Source organism: Megalops cyprinoides, chromosome 19 (genome assembly GCF_013368585.1).
Source record: "Megalops cyprinoides isolate fMegCyp1 chromosome 19, fMegCyp1.pri, whole genome shotgun sequence".
In the NCBI taxonomy this organism is placed as follows: domain Eukaryota; kingdom Metazoa; phylum Chordata; class Actinopteri; order Elopiformes; family Megalopidae; genus Megalops; species Megalops cyprinoides.
Window position 1 is genome coordinate 1,361,440 of NC_050601.1, and position 20,000 is coordinate 1,381,439.

General features: G+C 48.9%; 1 protein-coding gene across 1 annotated transcript in view; it reads right to left on the bottom strand.

The window, feature by feature from the left end:
• Positions 1–20,000, bottom strand: part of gcgra (glucagon receptor a) — a 50,379-nt gene that overhangs the window by 3,520 nt on the left and 26,859 nt on the right. Inside the window, exons 2-10 of the mRNA XM_036552982.1 lie at positions 10,534–10,671; positions 9,684–9,780; positions 9,307–9,414; positions 6,856–6,950; positions 6,321–6,427; positions 5,302–5,467; positions 4,757–4,916; positions 4,407–4,467; positions 1,833–1,902 (exon numbers count right to left, since the gene is read on the bottom strand). Coding sequence (XP_036408875.1) covers positions 1,833–1,902; positions 4,407–4,467; positions 4,757–4,916; positions 5,302–5,467; positions 6,321–6,427; positions 6,856–6,950; positions 9,307–9,414; positions 9,684–9,780; positions 10,534–10,584 — 915 coding nt within the window. The 5' untranslated portion in view covers positions 10,585–10,671. The remainder of the gene's footprint in view (positions 1–1,832; positions 1,903–4,406; positions 4,468–4,756; positions 4,917–5,301; positions 5,468–6,320; positions 6,428–6,855; positions 6,951–9,306; positions 9,415–9,683; positions 9,781–10,533; positions 10,672–20,000) is intronic.

A 20,000-nucleotide genomic window follows, 5' to 3' on the forward strand; every position in this document is an offset into this window, starting at 1 on the left:
AGCGGGGAATCAAACCAGCAAACTTTCTGTTACGAGCCCTGCTCCCTATTACTATACTGCCGTAGTAGCTCTGACGCAGTGTTGAGTGGACAGCGCTGTGCGCGTTAGCTAACTCTGACGCAGCGTTCAGCGGACAGCGCTGTGCGCGTTAGCTAACTCTGACGCAGTGTTGAGTGGACAGCGCTGTGCGCGTTAGCTAACTCTGACGCAGTGTTGAGTGGACAGCGCTGTGCGCGTTAGCTAACTCTGAGGCAGTGTTGAGTGGACAGCGCTGTGCGCGTTAGCTAACTCTGACGCAGTGTTGAGTGGACAGCGCTGTGCGCGTTAGCTAACTCTGACGCAGTGTTGAGTGGACAGCGCTGTGCGCGTTAGCTAACTCTGACGCAGTGTTCAGCGGACAGCGCTGTGCGCGTTAGCTAACTCTGACGCAGTGTTGAGTGGACAGCGCTGTGCGCGTTAGCTAACTCTGAGGCAGTGTTGAGTGGACAGCGCTGTGCGCGTTAGCTAACTCTGACGCAGTGTTGAGTGGACAGCGCTGTGCGCGTTAGCTAACTCTGACGCAGCGTTCAGCGGACAGCGCTGTGCGTGTTGACTGAGCTTTGCATACATAAACCTCAGTGCAGGAGCTTGCGGCTGCCTCGAGTTCAGCATTTGAAATAACACAAAAAGACATAGAAGTTTACTTATTTTTAATAAACATTGAACTTTCAAAAAAGCAGGAGCCTCTCTCTGCATCTCTCTTTTTTTCCTTTTTTCCTCTTACACACAGAGACACAGACACAGACTAACACACACGCACACGCACACACACACACAAATGCACACGCGTGCACACACACACACACACATACACACACACACGTTAAAAACAGGGGCAGCTATGAAAGTGGTGTGTTTTTTTTTTGGGGGGGGTAGCTCAGGGTTCCTGTGACACAGGAAGAGGAGCGCTCTCGAAGCGACAAGGCCGAGGGGCAGGAAACAGGTTCTTAACGATGTCTGACCCCACACACAGGAATCACAGGAAGTCCTGTGAGATCCGTGCCCAGCAGAGCAGAACCAAAGGCATCACCGTGCAGCGTAACTCAGCAGGGCTCACTGTTCCAACTGCTGTGCTCATTATGACATCATCCACAAGCAAAAAAAGGCATAAACACAGAGCTGAGAGGGGGCACTGGCCACAGAGCCCTGTCCCCGGAGAGCTGGAGAAAAGGCACAGGTCTAACGCACAATCTTTAAATCCATAATGTATGCTTTCTGTGTGGTTTCCCTGTGGTCGTTAATAATAAGTTACACGGGACCCGCCCGTTACAGAAGCTGCTGGGGCCTGCAGCACGGAGCCCTGAACACAAGGGAACAGGCCACACTCAGAGACCCTGCTACCCGCACACGCCACACCACAGACTGATTAATGAACTCATTGCCGCCACTGTGAGACTCAGAGTGAGGCAGACATACACACACTCACTCACACACAGACACACACACACACACACACACACACTCGCACACTCGCACATACACACACCCACTCACACACACACACGCTCGCACATGCACACACACACACACACACACACACACACACACACACACACACACACACACACACACCCACTCACACACCCACACACAGACACACACACCCACTCACACAACACATACACACACAGAGAGACACACAGATAGAGAGGGAGAGAGAGAGAGAGAGAGAGAGAGAGAGAGAGAGAGAGAGAGAGAGAGAGAGAGAGAGAGAGGGAGAGGGAGAGAGAGAGAGAGAGAGAGATAGAGAGGTCTATGGGGAAAACACAAAGGGTGCAGAATGTGGAGCTCACCAGGACTGCGAGCAGTATTGGGAAACGGATGATCCACCAGTATCCCATGTTTACGTTCCTCTCCCAGCACCTGAGAAGAGCACACAGGGACAGCTTCTACGGTTAATACGGTAAAGAAGAGCACACAGGGACAGCTTCTACGGTTAATACGGTAAAGAAGAGCACACAGGGACAGCTTCTACGGTTAATACGGTAAAGAAGAGCACACAGGGACAGCTTCTACGGTTACTACGGTAAAGAAGAGCACACATGGACAGCTTCTACGGTTAATACGGTAAAGAAGAGCACACAGGGACAGCTTCTACGGTTAATACGGTAAAGAAGAGCACACAGGGACAGCTTCTACGGTTACTACGGTAAAGAAGAGCACACAGGGACAGCTTCTACGGTTAATACGGTAAAGAAGAGCACACAGGGACAGCTTCTACGGTTAATACGGTAAAGAAGAGCACACAGGGACAGCTTCTACGGTTACTACGGTAAAGAAGAGCACACAGGGACAGCTTCTACGGTTAATACGGTAAAGAAGAGCACACAGGGACAGCTTCTACGGTTACTACGGTAAAGAAGAGCACACAGGGACAGCTTCTACGGTTACTACGGTAAAGAAGAGCACACAGGGACAGCTTCTACGGTTACTACGGTAATGAAGAGCACACAGGGACAGCTTCTACGGTTAATACGGTAAAGAAGAGCACACAGGGACAGCTTCTACGGTTACTACGGTAAAGAAGAGCACACAGGGACAGCTTCTACGGTTACTACGGTAAAGAAGAGCACACAGGGACAGCTTCTACGGTTACTACGGTAAAGAAGAGCACACAGGGACAGCTTCAGCTTTCAACACGACCCTGAGGAAAACACAACGGCACCTCGGTCCCACAGAGACGATGAGGATACCGGCTGTACCTGTATAATCACACCGCCCCCGAACAGGCGTAACTACTGAACACATACCCATTATTACACAGTACCCGCAGTGATTGAAGCTCACTGTGGCCAGTGCAATTGCACATACGCAACACCCTCTTTAAGAGTTTGCAAGTGTGTGTGAGCAACTTTAAAGCTATTAAAGGTAATGAGAGCGCTGTGTAAGTGTAAGTGCCCGTGATTGTGTGACAGATTGTGTAGCGTCCCTGCTGTGAGCGTTGGCCTCCACCTTACAGTCCTGTTGAAACCGGGGTCAACGCTCACAGGAACACTGCCACTGCCAGCAGGAACCTGCTGATCTTTACGATATATGGATGGGTTAAATCAGACCTGCACCCATGGGCAGCCCAGCCACTCCAGATTAAGAGATTAGTGGATATAAGGACTGGACGGTTTAATCTGTGACCCATGAATAAGCAATAAGTTAAAGTCATGTGACTCGCAGCCCCTGCAATGGTGTGTTTAAACAGATCTCTCAGCTCTCATGACTGGCTTCCTCTTACTCACGCACTTACGTAACCGCAGAGTGGTAGTAACACACGGGTGATCACACCACCTGAACACAGATTTCACACCTGCTGTGTAGGGCTGTGTATGTATGCAATGGCCACACCTATCCCTATGCAGATACAGTGTAATTACACAGGTGTTGGTGAGACTGACACCTTCCAAACATTATTATATAGCACTTTTATTCAGTAAAAGCATAATCACAAACATATTCAGATTCAAATTTCACTGAAAGCAAAACCTAAAATATGGAAATGTGTGTGTTTTTATAACCACTTAGACTATGATCTGTACAGCATAACAGAGAGAGCTCTGGTATCTACACACCACATTATGAAGGGCCAGGAGCTTATCCATCAGAAGAAGCTGGCTAACAGCTATAATTTTCCCCTTGACTTAACTCTATCAACCTCTTATTTAACTACAGGACAAAGGCTGTGCATTTTTCCCAGCTTGGTTCTGAGGACATTATGTGTAAGTAGCATATCATACCACTGAACAAATACCTCTGAGCATCGTGGGGCTCCATTATACATAAGCACCCTGTGTGATTATGGAAGGACTTCAAAGTGGAGCTCGGACAGAGCAGGGTAGTCAGGAAGGCAGTGCGTTAGCTTGCAGAATGGCTTTACTGTAGGATAAGTTTACACCAGTTTCCCTCCCACAGGCAGGGAAAGGAAAAAAGCCTTCGCTGTAAAGCTCAGAGCTTGCAGAATTACCTGCACTGCAGTGGGGTGGGGTGTGGAGGGAGACAGGGAGGGAACACTTAAACACTGTGATGTCAGTGCAGCAGACTTGCTGGCACAGGGTGTCTTGCAGAGCTCCTTGGATTTTTACCAGATTTTTTTTAATCGAGGTGGATATCTACATGAGAAGCTGAGAAGCACCTGGATCCTTGGTGCTCATCCCTCTGTACATCCCCCCCCCCACTGCCCTCCGCCCACGGCAATGAGCAGCAACCACACAGACAGACACACACACACACACACACACACACACACACACACACACACGCACACAGGCATACACATGCACACACACACACACGCGCGCGCGCACATACACACACGCATACGCATGCATGCATAGACACGCACGCACAGGGGAATACCATGGAACACTCATAGTACTTACTCCTCATTTTCATACAGGTATTTCACCGTCACCCATGGCAACACAAACATCAGCGGGGTACCTGCGTGGCACAGGACATAGTGAGACATGGTGCACATCTACAGTTTCTACATCCCTCTCTCCTGTCCTCTCCTGGTCTCTTTCATAGCTACAGTTTCCCCATCCTTCTTTCAAAATCAGTTTCTCCAACCCTCTCCCCTCTCTTTTCCTCCTCATCCCTCTACCTCACCTTTCTTCTCTTCTTTAGGATCAGAACCCCCTGTCTCTCCCAATCACTGCCTCTTCGATAGTTTCCCTACTGATTTACAAAGCACACACACACACACACACACACACACACACACACTGACCCCAGCCGATGCACAGGTAGATGTTGAAGTAGTTTCTCTCGGTGAAGACAGTGATAACCAGCAGGTTGTGCAGGTAGATGCCTTCCACCAGCAGCCAATAGTTGTTGGCCATGATGCTGTACTGCATCATCACCATGGCGATACGACACCCGACTGCCGTCTGGAACACATTTACATTCATTCATTTACATTATTCATTTCATTTATCCAAAGCGACTTACAAGTGAGGCAGAGTACAACACAAGTAAAAAGCCATACGAGGAGTCAACAGTATTAGAAGCGCTGCATGACCAGGGTTCAATAGTTTGGTACATGCAATACGAGCGCATTAGGACATTAGATCTGAAATTTTCTTTAAACAGAGTTTAAGGCAAAAGAAATTGCTTTAGGTGGTTAGTGTTTGAGGCGATCGGGTGAGTGTGGAAGAGCTGTGTCTTCACACAGACACAGACACAGGCAAGCAGAAGGCACAGGTGAGGTTCAGCAGGTAAGACGCGTCCCTGCCGACTGCCTTCAGAGAGGAGCGTTCCTCCAGGAAAGCGCACCTCGTTGCTGGCCAGCCGCTCCACCTGGAAGTCGGGCGAGATGTCCTGCGTGATGTTCAGGGGGGGCGTGTCCAGCAGCGCGTCCTTGATGAGGATGGAGAGCGCCCGCAGGATGAAGGAGGAGAACAGGTGCATGTGGATGTTGTTCCTCATGCAGTGAAGCTTCCTGGGAGAGAAACACACCTGAGAGGGAGGGGCCACTACCTCACGTCACATCACAGGCGTTTAGCGGACGCATTTTACAATCCATTTATACAGCTGGATAAGTAAAGGGAAGCACTTTGCCCAAGGGTACAGCAGCAGTGTCCCAGCAGATACTTGAACCGGCAACTTTTCTGTTATGAGTCCTGCTCCTTAACCACTATGCTACACGGCCACCCCATGACAGTGGCCCGCCTCTTTTCATGAACACTCGCCCTGGAAGGTGTCCAGCTGTATAAATGGACAACATTGTAAAAACCTGTAACTGAAGTAAGTCCTTCTGGATAAGTGTGTCTGCTAAACACCTGTGATGTGATTTAATGAACACGAGAGTGGAGGAAGGTCCTCCGTTTCCCAGGTGACACTGGCAGCACAGGCTTCTCTGACAGCCGTGCGCCTCACCAGCGATGCTGAGGCCAAGTCTTCACTCCGGTAACGTCTGCGTTTATATTTTAATGCTTATATTTCCACTATTTCAGCTTGAATGGATAGTCTTACATTCTATTGTGCTGGAAGGCACTCTGTATCAATGCAATGTAATGTAATGTAATGCCTACGAGTGGACCACACATTTCTCTGACATACAGACAGACTGACTGGAGGAGACAGTGAGAAGTTTTTAGGAATCCACTGGAATGAGTTTTTTGTGTTCTGCCTGGTTTTGCCCCTGTTCCAGGGTGCTGCCTCTGATCAGGCTGTTCGTCATGTCGTGTACTGGCAGTGCCCGGGGTTGACAGCATTTGCTGTGGCAGTGGCTGGTCGTTCTGCAGCCCTTACTCTCCGTCTCTCTCATACACAGGGACAGGTGAGGCTCTTACCTGAAGGCCACCAGGATGCCGAGTGCCAGCACCAAAGCACAGAGGGACAGGGAGTAGCCCACTGTGTACATGGCTCTGAACTTGCTGAGAATCCTCCCATACTGCTGCTGCAGAAACACACACACACACACACACACACACACACACACACGCGCGCGCACACACACACACACACACACACACACAGACACAGATGTACACACACACACACACAAACACACACACATCATTTCTGCCCTGTATTACTAATCCAGAATCATCTTAATGAACTTTAACCCAATCTCAGCCACTTCATGAAACTGACCCAGGGTCAGTACTTTGGGGCAGATCTATTCCTCTGTGGGTGACAACAACAGCACACTACCCATCCAGACTGTATGTGATGATAGCAATAAAATAGATGAGAATTGCATTACATTGAAGTACAGTAAATTCACGTTGAAAGCAGCTCCCGCTGCTGAGTGGGATTTGTGGGATTTGATTCCGATAGGCACACACCCACATGCCCAAACTGCCACGCCCGCTCCTGTCTCACCTGGACTGGATCATCCTGCTCGCACTCACTGGTGTTCTTCAGGGGAACCCACTGCCCATCCGAATTGCACTCCCGGTACACCAGACCATGCTGAACTGAAACACACACACACGCTGTGCTGTAACAAACCATATCACTGATACACTGACACACACGCAAACACACACACTGACACACGCAAACACACACACTGACACACGCACACACTGACACACACTGACACACACGCAAACACACACTGACACACACGCAAACACACACTGACACACACACACACTGACACACACTGACACACACACACTGACACACACACTGACACACACACTGACACACACACTGACACACACGCAAACACACACTGACACACACACACTGACACACACACTGACACACACACTGACACACACACACTGACACACACGCAAACACACACTGACACACACACTGACACACACACACTGACACACACACTGACACACACACACTGACACACACGCAAACACACACACTGACACACACGCAAACACACACACTGACACACACGCAAACACACACACTGACACACACGCAAACACACACACTGACACACACACTGACACACACACTGACACACACACACTGACACACACGCAAACACACACACTGACACACACACTGACACACACACACTGACACACACGCAAACACACACACTGACACACACGCAAACACACACACTGACACACACTGACACACACACTGACACACACGCAAACACACACACTGACACACACGCAAACACACACACTGACACACACACACTGACACACACTGACACACACGCAAACACACACACTGACACACACACTGACACACACTGACACACACACACTGACACACACACTGACACACACGCAAACACACACGCAAACACACACACTGACACACACGCAAACACACACGCAAACACACACACTGACACACACGCAAACACACACTGACACACACGCAAACACACACACTGACACACACACACTGACACACACACTGACATACACACACTGACACACACACACTGACACACACGCAAACACACACTGACACACACACTGACACACACGCAAACACACACACTGACACACACACTGACACACACACTGACACACACGCAAACACACACACTGACACACACACACTGACACACACACACTGACACACACACTGACACACACACACTGACACACACACTGACACACACGCAAACACACACTGACACACACACTGACACACACACTGACACACACACTGACACACACACACTGACACACACGCAAACACACACACTGACACACACACACTGACACACACACTGACACACACACTGACACACACACACTGACACACACACACTGACACACACGCAAACACACACACACACTGACACACACACACTGACACACACGCAAACACACACACTGACACACACACACTGACACACACACTGACACACACTGACACACACACTGACACACACACTGACACACACACACTGACACACACACTGACATACACTGACACACACTGACACACACACACTGACACACACACTGACACACACACTGACACACACGCAAACACACACTGACACACACACTGACACACACACTGACACACACACACTGACACACACACACTGACACACACACACTGACACACACTGACACACACACACTGACACACACACTGACACACACACTGACACACACACACTGACACACACGCAAACACACACACTGACACACACTGACACACACGCAAACACACACGCAAACACACACACTGACACACACTGACACACACGCAAACACACACACTGACACACACACTGACACACACGCAAACACACACACTGACACACACACTGACACACACACTGACACACACACACTGACACACACACTGACACACATGCAAACACACACACTGACACACACTGACACACACGCAAACACACACTGACACACACGCAAACACACACTGACACACACGCAAACACACACACTGACACACACACTGACACACACACTGACACACACGCAAACACACACACTGACACACACACACTGACACACACACTGACACACACACTGACACACACGCAAACACACACACTGACACACACACTGACACACACACACTGACACACACACACACTGACACACACTGACACACACACTGACACACACACTGACACACACACACTGACACACACACACTGACACACACTGACACACACACACTGACACACACTGACACACACACTGACACACACACACTGACACACACACTGACACACACACTGACACACACACTGACACACACACACTGACACACACACTGACACACACACACTGACACACACACTGACACACACACTGACACAGGCACCCACACACTGACACACACACTCACCTTTATGGTGCCATGGCAGGTACCAGGGGCAGGACACGCTGACGGTGGAGTTCGGCAGGCCATCAGGCCAGCAGGCGTAACGATCAAAGGTTCTGTTACACACCACACCTGAGAGAGACGAGCAGCATAAACTACACCTGTTACACACGATATCAAACCACAGGACACAGGGGGAATTCCCGCAGACTGCAGAGACCTGACGCTGTTTTATCCGCGAAATCACTGACTCTGACATCATCGTTCATCACTGCATATTGACTGGTATACATTCTGGCCAGCTCTTCATTACCAGTCGATGATGTCACAGCCTGTGATGTCACAGTTGCAGTGCTGCAGATGGTGATGTCACAGTGAAAGGCGTGACAGCGTGAGCTCACCGACAGGGAGGGGCTCACTGCTCATGTTTCGGCTGCACTCCTCTTTGTACATCCCCCATTGTTCCATCAAGGTCTTCAGGATCTTAGCGTGGGAGATCTGTGGGAGAGAGTCGCTTCCACAATCAATACAGCAGAGCGCAGTCAAACGCCACTCTCTACTGCCTTACCGCGCACTGAGGTCACTTCCCCTGAAACGGAACAGCTCACTCAGAGTGCGGGGAGAAGGTGAGGTGCAGAACAGTTTTTCTTCGTTTCCTTCTCCACAGAGCTCCAGCTGTTCAGATTCAACAGGCTTGGCTGCACCCCACCTCAGTCACACTGAGCCTCTGTTTTGACTGCCAGAGTGATGAAATGCTGGCTACAGAGTTTGAGATGGATGTTCGCGCCCCCATGTTTCACCGCTTTGAATTTACAGAGCTTACATGAGAATATGTACACAGGACACTGTTTAAACATAACACTATAAACAGTTTCTGTTTAATATCACATCCATCACTGAAATGGACTCTCTCAGTACATGCTGAAGGGACGGTCCGGGAGAATCTCCTAATGCCTCAGTGACATATTTGAGAAGCTGATGGTGAAGCCGCTGCCTGCTCTGCGTTTTCAGCATGCTGGGATTCAGAGGTGCTGTGAAGATGGATTAGCAGGCACAAGCTCATAGCTGGGCTCAGGCACCAGGGAGTGAGCAGTCTTCAGTAGTTCCCACACATCGTCAAACACAGGCTCTAACAAGTGAGTTATTTGTGTGTGTGTGTGTGTGTGTGTGTGTGTGTGTGTGTGTGTGTGTGTGTGTGTGTGAGAGAGCGTGTGTGAGAGAGTGTGTGTGTGCGTGTGTGAGTATTCTCACCTGGGTGCTGGCAGAGAGCATGAGAAAGGTCAGGAGGAACACCTGTGACATCCCTTATTCCTGCTGCCCGCGCTGGGAGGGGGAGGGGCTCAGAGCGATGACCTCATAGAGAGAGCTCACCTACACTCACCACACTGCCTGGGAGAGAGAGAGACAGGGAGCGAGATTAATAGTGGAGGACAGATATCATTGCTTAGCGTTTGGGATAAAGGTTTTTCACTTTCCTATTCAGTCAGACACACACAAAAATGCACGAACAGACACACACACACACAGTACGCTTACTGCCCAAATTCCCTTACACACACTGACTAGGCTCCCCACTAGTTACATTCTCCCAGAGTCACTAATCATCACCATCACCACCATCATCAACATCATTAAGGTGCCTTTAAGGTGTTGAACCAAATTCATGTGAACATCAAGGACACAAAGGTGTCAGCACACAGAGGTATACAGACCTTCTGTTATATCTGTAAGTGCCTTTAACAATGTCATTCATTAGATATCTCATGTTTAGAATGCATTTTTGTGTCATAATTTGCATATTCATATTTTCACATTTTAAATATAATGACCTTCATGTCTTGCACAAGCACAAGCACGGCTGAATCGCACAGTTCTCGCTTGGCTAGCAGTGTCAGTGAGGGGTGATGTTTCTGTGAGAAAGCCAGGGTGTGTTGATCTTCATGACATAGAAAAGTACAGACACAGCTGTCTGTGTATATAACTCCTTCGCTGATACATATGCCCCTGGAATCTAAAGGCTTTGCCCGTTGCTGCAGTGAGGAACTGCCCCACCTTGGTGTCTCAGTGCCTGGGAGTGCTGGCCCAGTCCCAGTTCCCAGAAGGCCATGGGGTGAGGTCTTTCTGCTACTGTTTGCATGGATCCTCCCTGATGCTACATGCTCCAGTTAGCACAGACCCAGAGGAACGGCAGTGAAAGTGCATACAGCACAAATGCAACATGCAGCCCTTAGATTATATGCTATACAGGGAGGCATTCCTCAGCACTCTCACACACAGAGCCTCTGCATGTGCGTGTGTGTGTGCGCGTGCGTGTGTGTGCATGTATATGTGTGTGTATATAAGTGTATTGTGTGTGTGTGTGTGTGTGTGTGTGTGTGTGTGTGTGTGTGTGTGTGATGCACCTTGGTGTGTTTCCAGCGGCGATGGTTACTGTGGTTACTCACCTCTGTGTCTCTGTACATCTGACCCCCTGCTTCAGCCGACGTCGGAGAACGGAACGAAATCTGAAACGTTTCTGCAAAAAACCCCTTTATCATGGAAACATTTTTGGCAAAAAAACGTTTCAGATTCCATTCTGTTCCAGTCTCTCTGCAGGGGGACTCCCAGACAGAGCTGGGGCGATGGGGGCTAAAAACAATGCCAAACCAAAACCCGGTCGCTAAGGTAACAGCAGGAGCACAAAGGGAAGCACACTGGTCCTACGTTTAGCTTCCATGCCTATGCTCCATACGCCACACACAACCACGGTCACGCTTGCAGCACCCACAGAGGAACTTCGGCAGCAGCGCTAGCTGGTGCGTGCGTGCATGCGTGCATGTGTGCATGAGTGTGTGTGCGTGCGTGCGTGCATGTGTGCATGAGTGTGTGTGCGTGCGTGCGTGTGTGCGTGCATGAGTGTGTGTGCGTGCGTGTGTGTGTGCGTGCATGTGTGCATGAGTCTGTGTGCGTGCGTGCATGCGTGCATGTGTGCATGAGTGTGTGCGTGCATATGTATTTATTGTTGGCAGGTGTAGTGGTGAAATGAAAGTATTGCAGTCATTCATGGGCAGAGGACATAAGAGGCAAGGTGGGGAAAGCTGGAAAAGCTTTAAAAGAAAAAAGGTATGCACTACCTTCAATATCACGATTATTATTATTATTAATAATAATAATAATAATAATATAATACTTGTGTCATGGAGCTCAGACAGACACATAAACCCTGGAACCGCAGCAGGTGTTGCAGGGTAGTGCAACATGCCCAGGTACACTCTGGAGTGACAGGTCACCCCCGCTCCGATGAATGACAGCTCACCCAGTCCAAGAGACAGGTCTGACCCCTAACCCTTACCCTAACCCCTAACCCTAACCCTAACCCGACCCCTAATGCGAACCCTAACCCTAACCCTAAACCCTAATCCACTCCAACAATCAACAGCTGACCCAATCCAAGAGACGTTGGACAGTTCTGACACCATAAAAAGAGTTTTTGGCCGAGCTCATCTCCTGACCGCGACTGTACTTTACGCTCCACGCTAATTAGCACTCATTTAGCGGTGTGTGCGTCAGACAGGAGTCCCAGTAAATGTCAGAGTCCCTGTGATTCGGGACTCTGACATTGGAGATCCAGAGCACCACGCAGCACTGACATGCATCTGAGGAGTTCAGACTTCCACCCCTCTCACTCCACGGTGGCTACAGAACTCTGCATGGCCCTTTTGTGAATGCATGCCTTCTTGATCCCGTGCACGCTTCAGGCCCGTTAAACAGTGTGATGTTTCAATGATGCATTGTGGGTACTCCACTCGATATGCCCCAACTGCCATTTCGGCCGGAGACGTTCTTTGGTAAAGTTCGATCACCACAACACCCCACTCTTCTGCCCCTCCAAACCTGAGATTTCACTCAAACAGCGTGCTGTTGTTGGGTTGAGTCATCACTACGACACTCTTGCTTTTAAAGATGGCTTAGATAACTAAATTATAGTCCAGTTTTGATGGTACACAAACACACACTCACAATCACATACACATACATACAAAGACACACACACTCACAGACTCATAACACACACACGTGCACACACCTGCACACACGTGCACACACACACACACACACACACACACACACACACTCACAGATCACTACAACACCCTGCCCTACTCACACGTAACTGCGCTGTGCACAGAGCAGGTACAGACAGAAGCAAGTGCTCAGTGGGTTCACCTGGGAAGGGGGGGGGGGGGGGGTCAGTCTTTAAGGCGGCTGCAGTGAGGTCCATGGACTCCATTCTGGAGGCGACTATTTTGGTCTACATGACCATTCATTAACCAGCTCACTGCAGCTGGTCAAGGACAGCACCATCCCGAGGGCACTGATTTAACTGATTTAACGGAGGACAAACACGCTCACGGTCATGCTCAGTTCACAGAATGCATCATTTCAACCTGAAATTTGTCTTAAATTACTTCATTGCGTATCAACGAGGAATGTGCGATAAAATAAATAATTTCATTGAGTGACATGTAATGTTACGCTGTTACATACAACCCAGTGGCTATTTTACATATATACATTAATAAACCTTGCTGAATAATCACATGCTATTTTCTTAAGAATAGGAAGGAACTCTGTCCTCTGAAACGGTTTGTCTCCAACTTCTGAATGAAGTCAACGTCTGAGGAGATCCTCCCAAAAGGTCACCTCACTGCAGTGCTAGGGGCGACTCAGCCCAGCAGGGTCTCACACATTTCCTCTGCGCCTCTCCAAGGGCCACTAAGCCACCAATTAATCTGACAAGGTTGCTAGGAGCCCAGCGACCCGACGACACCTCCGGCATGGGGCGTTTTGTTTGGGTGCGAGCCGCAGAAGGACATAAATGAGGTTTCCTCCCGGGATGGCGGTAAATTGGCGGGTTAGAGGCTGTCAGAGGCTGTGGCTCAAGCCATCGAGGAATGACAGCTTTAAAGAGATAACTGAAAGAGAGAGGGAGGGAAAGAAAATGAGCGGATGGGGGGGGGGGGGTCTGCTTCCTGTGACAGGCTGAAGGACTCTGGGCAACCACTCAGCCATGTCTATGTTACCACTTACAGAGAGACACGCAGGGGGTTATTTCTGTGGTTTTTGCTCTTACGTGTATAAATGTTTTTTTTTTTTTTTTATTCATTACCTGGCTCTTGTCTGGCTAAAGAATAAGATTTCCTTTAGCACTACTATACTTTTTAAGGTCATGTGTAGTAGCACAAATGTTAATTTAGGATGGGGGGAGGAAAGGCAAGCGAGAGAGGGAGAGAGAGAGAGAGAGAGAGAGAGAGAGAGAGAGAGAGAGAGAGAGAGAGAGAGAGAGAGAGAGAGAGAGAGAGAGAGAGAGACAGAGAGAGAGAGAGAGAGAGACAGAGACAGAGACAGAGAGAGAGAATGCTTCTCACCTCTCCTGCCGTTGTATTCTCTTCAGTCCTGCATCATTGCCATGGTGGTGGATGCTCAGGGCATGTGCATATGTAGAGCAGATATTTATGCGGAGCACAGTGTCTGTTTGAGAGGCACATAACGCCCTCATTTTCTGTCTCTCTGCTGGAGCAAAGTGACCAAACAAGTAATTCTGCAGTGAAACCTCCTTCAGGGGATCAACTGTAGGAGCTCCACAGGATAAATCTCACAGTAGCCCTATCATTGGCCACTGATGGCATGCAAAAAGACAGGAAACTCCAGGCTTGCACACAGTTTAGAGGATAATTCTGGGCTACAGTGGATGATCAGGCACCTGTGTGGGCAGCTGTCAGGTCCTCAGCCGTATAAAGGCATCTCTGCCCTTTCAATGCCCAGGCCATCTCACTGGCCAGGCCTTAGGCAGCACCCAGCCAGATGTGCGTTTGATGTGCCCTGTGAGAAAGCACGTAGCTGGGCCCAATGACAAGACGTGTTTTTGGGACACCAACAAGGTTCAGGAGCAGAACCAGAACTCTGACACAGAGGTCAGAAAAGCAAAGCTCTCAGGGGAGAGAAAATAAACCTCTGGGGTAAATAAAGAAATAAACCTCTGGGGTAAATAATGCTCTCCCCTTCAGGCACAGTAAACAAACTGGGGAACTGGAATGAGAGAAAGCAAGGATTTGAGTTCTGCTCTTGGCATGGAGTCAGTACATGACTATTTGACCGTGTGGACAGCGCCCTCAAACCCCGCCAAATAAGAACCAAAGGTCAAATAAAGAGGACAGAGGGGCGGAGGGTGACAGAGGGATGGGGGAAAAGGGGCAGGGCAGTTTAGGGGTGTGGACACACCCCTGGAGTCACTCCTGGGGACACCGCTGACCCCTGCTGACACCAATGTGCCCCACCCCCCGGGAGAGTCGGGGTGGCCATTGTGACCACACAGCACCCCTAGTGGCAGCCCTGAGAACAGACCTGCGGCACACAGAGTAAAGAACTTCCGTGGAGGAGAGCCAGTGAGTGAGGTATTTCTGGGTTAAGTGCCTTGCCTGGAACAGGGTATAGCAGCGGCGCCCTGGTGGGGAATTGAACCAGCAATCCCTTTGGTTATGAGCCCAGCTAGTTGCCACTATGCCACACTGCCGCCAGTTCAATTCAAATTCATTGACTTTCATTCAGTTTCATTCATTTGTTTGTTCAGTCACTGTGCGTGACAGCCAATCAGCTGCCAGGAGCTGAACCCCCTGCCTGACTCTGACAAGTGTGGTAATATTTACTTGGCAGCATCACCTCTTGGTGGCGCTGTCCTTCATTAACTACAGGTTCAGACAGTGGCAGAAAGGCTGAAAGAGTGGCACCCTGCGGGGAGTGGTTGCTGTCCTTGAAACCAACGGACGCCACTCATCTGTGATTATTATGGGCTGCTCCTTTCTTTTCGCTCAAGACAAGACAAGAACTAATGTGACACGCACACACATACACGTGTGCGCACACACACACACATGAACATACACACACACACGTGTGTGCACACTAGGGATGTACATCTCCATTGCTGAGGCCAATGGGATACACATCTCGATGCATTTCCAATAGTCCAATACATTAAAGATACATATGAAGCAGCTACTAATGCCATACGATATGATTCACCCCTATTGCGATGCAGTGCGATTCGACACGATTTGATTCAACACAATTTGATTCAACGCAATACGATGCGATGCAAAAGAATATGATGCTATGTAATTCAATATGGTACAGATAGTTTGATTTTATTTCTTTGGTTGTTCTTAAGCAGACAGTGCTGCCTGTGTACTTTATAGCAGCATGGCATATTTTGCAAATTGCATGCGTTTTGTCAAATTGACCGTTTCTCTTGAAAAATCCGAAGTGTCGTCAAACATTTGATTTGTAGCAGTTCGGAACGTGTAGCTCTTCCTCCTCCATGATAATCTGTGACTCGCCTGGACACGCCTCCAACCTGCGTGAGACTTGGCCGAGAGACTTGATGAGAATTGGCCACTGACAGCAGTGGAGACGAGAGAGCGCGCTTGAGAAACAGCTTTTATGAAACAGAAAACAACTTTTATGCCGGTGCCCTGATGCAAACCGATGAATCTTACCATCCCTAGCACACACACACACTCACACACACGCGTGTGCGTGCACGCACACACACACACACATGTATGCACGCACGTGCACACATACACACATGTGCACACACACACACACACACACACACACACACATGCATGCATGCACGCACGTGCACACATACACACACGTGCACACACACACACACGCACGCACATAGACACATGCATGCGTACCATTGTCTAACACTGTGTAATGGTAGTTTAAAATGATTTATTTCTGTGTGAGTGTCAGCCTTACCCATCACTGTCTGATTATATCCTGTTATTTATGCTCCTGGGAGACACGCTTCTTCAGGGCACGCTGCCGTACATGTCTTTAAAAGAAAAAAACAAAAAGGTTTCACATTCCATCCATTTGTGTGGCTGAATTCGCACTGAAGCAGGATAGGGTAAGAACCTCACTCAAACAGCAAAGCAGCTGTGCCACGCGTGGGAGTCAAACCCGCAGCTCCAGAGGCACGAGCCCTCTGCAGTCACCGGGCAGGGCCACAGCGCCACCGAGCGGTACAGCCAGCGAAGCATGGGGCGGGAGAAAGGCCCGGTGCTGCCAGGTGTAGGCTGAGGTAGGCCTTGAGGCAGAACCCAGGCAGGAAAGCACAGAGGGGAGGGTAAGGGCCGGCCCCCCCCAGCTGCCAGCACCCCCACGGAGAGTCATAACCACAGCTATACACTGTAACCATCACCATCCAGCCCCACAGAGAGTCATAATGATAGCTATATTCAATAATGATACCAATGATATCAATATATCCTGTCCTTACACTGAGAATCATAGCTATACATTGTAATGACATCCAAATATTTTTTTCATGAGCAGTCACACTGAGAACTGTAATGGTAGCTATACGCTGTAATAATATCCAACCAACGTTTACTTGCAGTCACACAGAACTATAGCGATAGCTACACCCTGTAATGATATCCATCTATCCTTCACAAACACTGACACTGAGAACCATAACAGTCGCCACACGCTGCAATGATATCATCTATCCTTTATGAGCATTAAATATTAAATCAGCATACATTACATTACACTACATTTTCTGACATTATATTACCGTAAACTGCTTTAATATATTGTATTATACTGTCAGCCATTCATACAGCTATTTTTCTCAATTTGGTTCTCCCGAGAGCATACTGGGGCTGGCCAGCCCCACTCAGTATAGTGGGCATTGATCTCAAATCAGTATGATGGAGCTGGATGCCCTGTCCTGTGAGCACTGATCTCATTGGTAAATTCTCAATCAGCTGAGGCTCTGGGTAAGTTGGCAGTTGTCCTTGGGTGAGTTTTCTGTACTCTTTGGATGAGTTTTTGTTGTCCCTCAGCAAGTTGTGAGTTCAGTCCTTCCCAAGTGGTGGGGGAACGAGGTAGAAACTGAGAGAAAGAAAGAAAGAAATAAAGAGAGAGAGAAGGCATGAGAAAATAGAGAGAGCAGAAAGCAAAAGAGTCAAACAGTGCATGACTCCTTGTGGTTTTTTGCTTGTGTTGTACTCCATCTCACTTGTAAGTCGCTTTGGATAAAAGTGTCTGCCAAATGAATAAATGTAAATGAACTCTTTAATATGTCTACTTATGCTTGCCTTGTCTATATGTCTTTACGTGTATTTGTGTTTTAAATTTTATTACACAAATTTATTTAATTATAAATCATGCTTTAGTTTGTCCAGCCAATGAAGCACCATTGAATTTAACAGTATTAAAAGAGAGAGACAGAGAGGCACAGAAATAGAGAATGTGGTTGCCAGGAAATCAACAATAGTAAAACCCTCCATCTCTCCAGGTTTTCCAAAACAGGCAATGATTGACACAATCTGGCATCCCTCTCAGTCAAGTCCAGCCAGTCATTAACCAGGGGCTTCCTCTACAGTATCTACCAAGAACTGTTTTTATTACATAACACCTGACAATAATTAAACTACTTCTATGAATGGATTTGGACAGAGCCGTCTGTCAAGTGCATCCAGGAGCTCAACATGCCATTTTGCCACACGGAAGCTAAAGATGGCCCTCTAGTACGACTCATGACTTCTAATGACACACTCTCTCAACCCACTCCCCACACACACACATATGCACATATGCACACATGCACATACACACACCACACCACACACCCATACTAAGATTTGCACAATGTTTACACAACCTTTGAAAATGACAAAAAGGAAAACAGGGAAGAATATTCCAATCCAAATGTCAGGCATGAGCTCACTCCCCGTCCCCTTCCTGTCACATTCTAACCTTTTCACCTTTCTCATGTTTTACAGTCATGAGCTCTGATATTACATTACATTACCGGCATTTAGCAGACACTCTTATCCAGAGCAACTTACATCAGTTACAGTTTTTTTTTTTTATAGTTTTTTGTTATCCATTTATGCAGCTGGATATTTACTGAGGCAATTGTGGGTGAAGTACCTTGCCCAAGGGTACAGCAGCAGTGACCCAGCGGGGAATCGAACTGGAAACCGTTTGATGACAAGTCCTGCTCCTTAACCACTATGCTACACTCTCATTACCTGAAAACAGAGTTACGCGCCCTCAGGTAAGGTTACCCCAGCTCCCAAACCCCAGGACGGCAGCAGGTAGGCGTTTGTTTGTGACAGCGACGATGCCCAGCTGTGAAGCGGACAGAGAGACGCTCCACCCAAAGAGATGCTCCACCCAGAGAGACGCTCCACCCAAAGAGACGCTCCACCCAAAGAGACGCTCCACCCAGAGAGACGCTCCACCCAGAGAGACGCTCCACCCAGAGAGACGCTCCATCCAAAGAGACGCTCCACCCAGAGAGACGCTCCACCCAAAGAGATGCTCCACCCAGAGAGACGCTCCACCCAGAGAGACGCTCCACCCAAAGAGACGCTCCACCCAAAGAGACGCTCCACCCAGAGAGACGCTCCACCCAGAGAGACGCTCCATCCAAAGAGACGCTCCACCCAGAGAGACGCTCCACCCAAAGGATCTCCATCCCGGCCAGCAGGGACACCGGGGAACACTCCCTCACCTTTTGAAAGGCAGTAAAGTTTGGCCCCCAGTGCGGGTCGCAGGTGTGGGAGGCAGGTGAGGGAGATGCATCGGGACAGAAAGCTCCTATAGCATCCCCCTGACAGCTAACTCCAGCGTCTGCTTCTCAGGCAGTA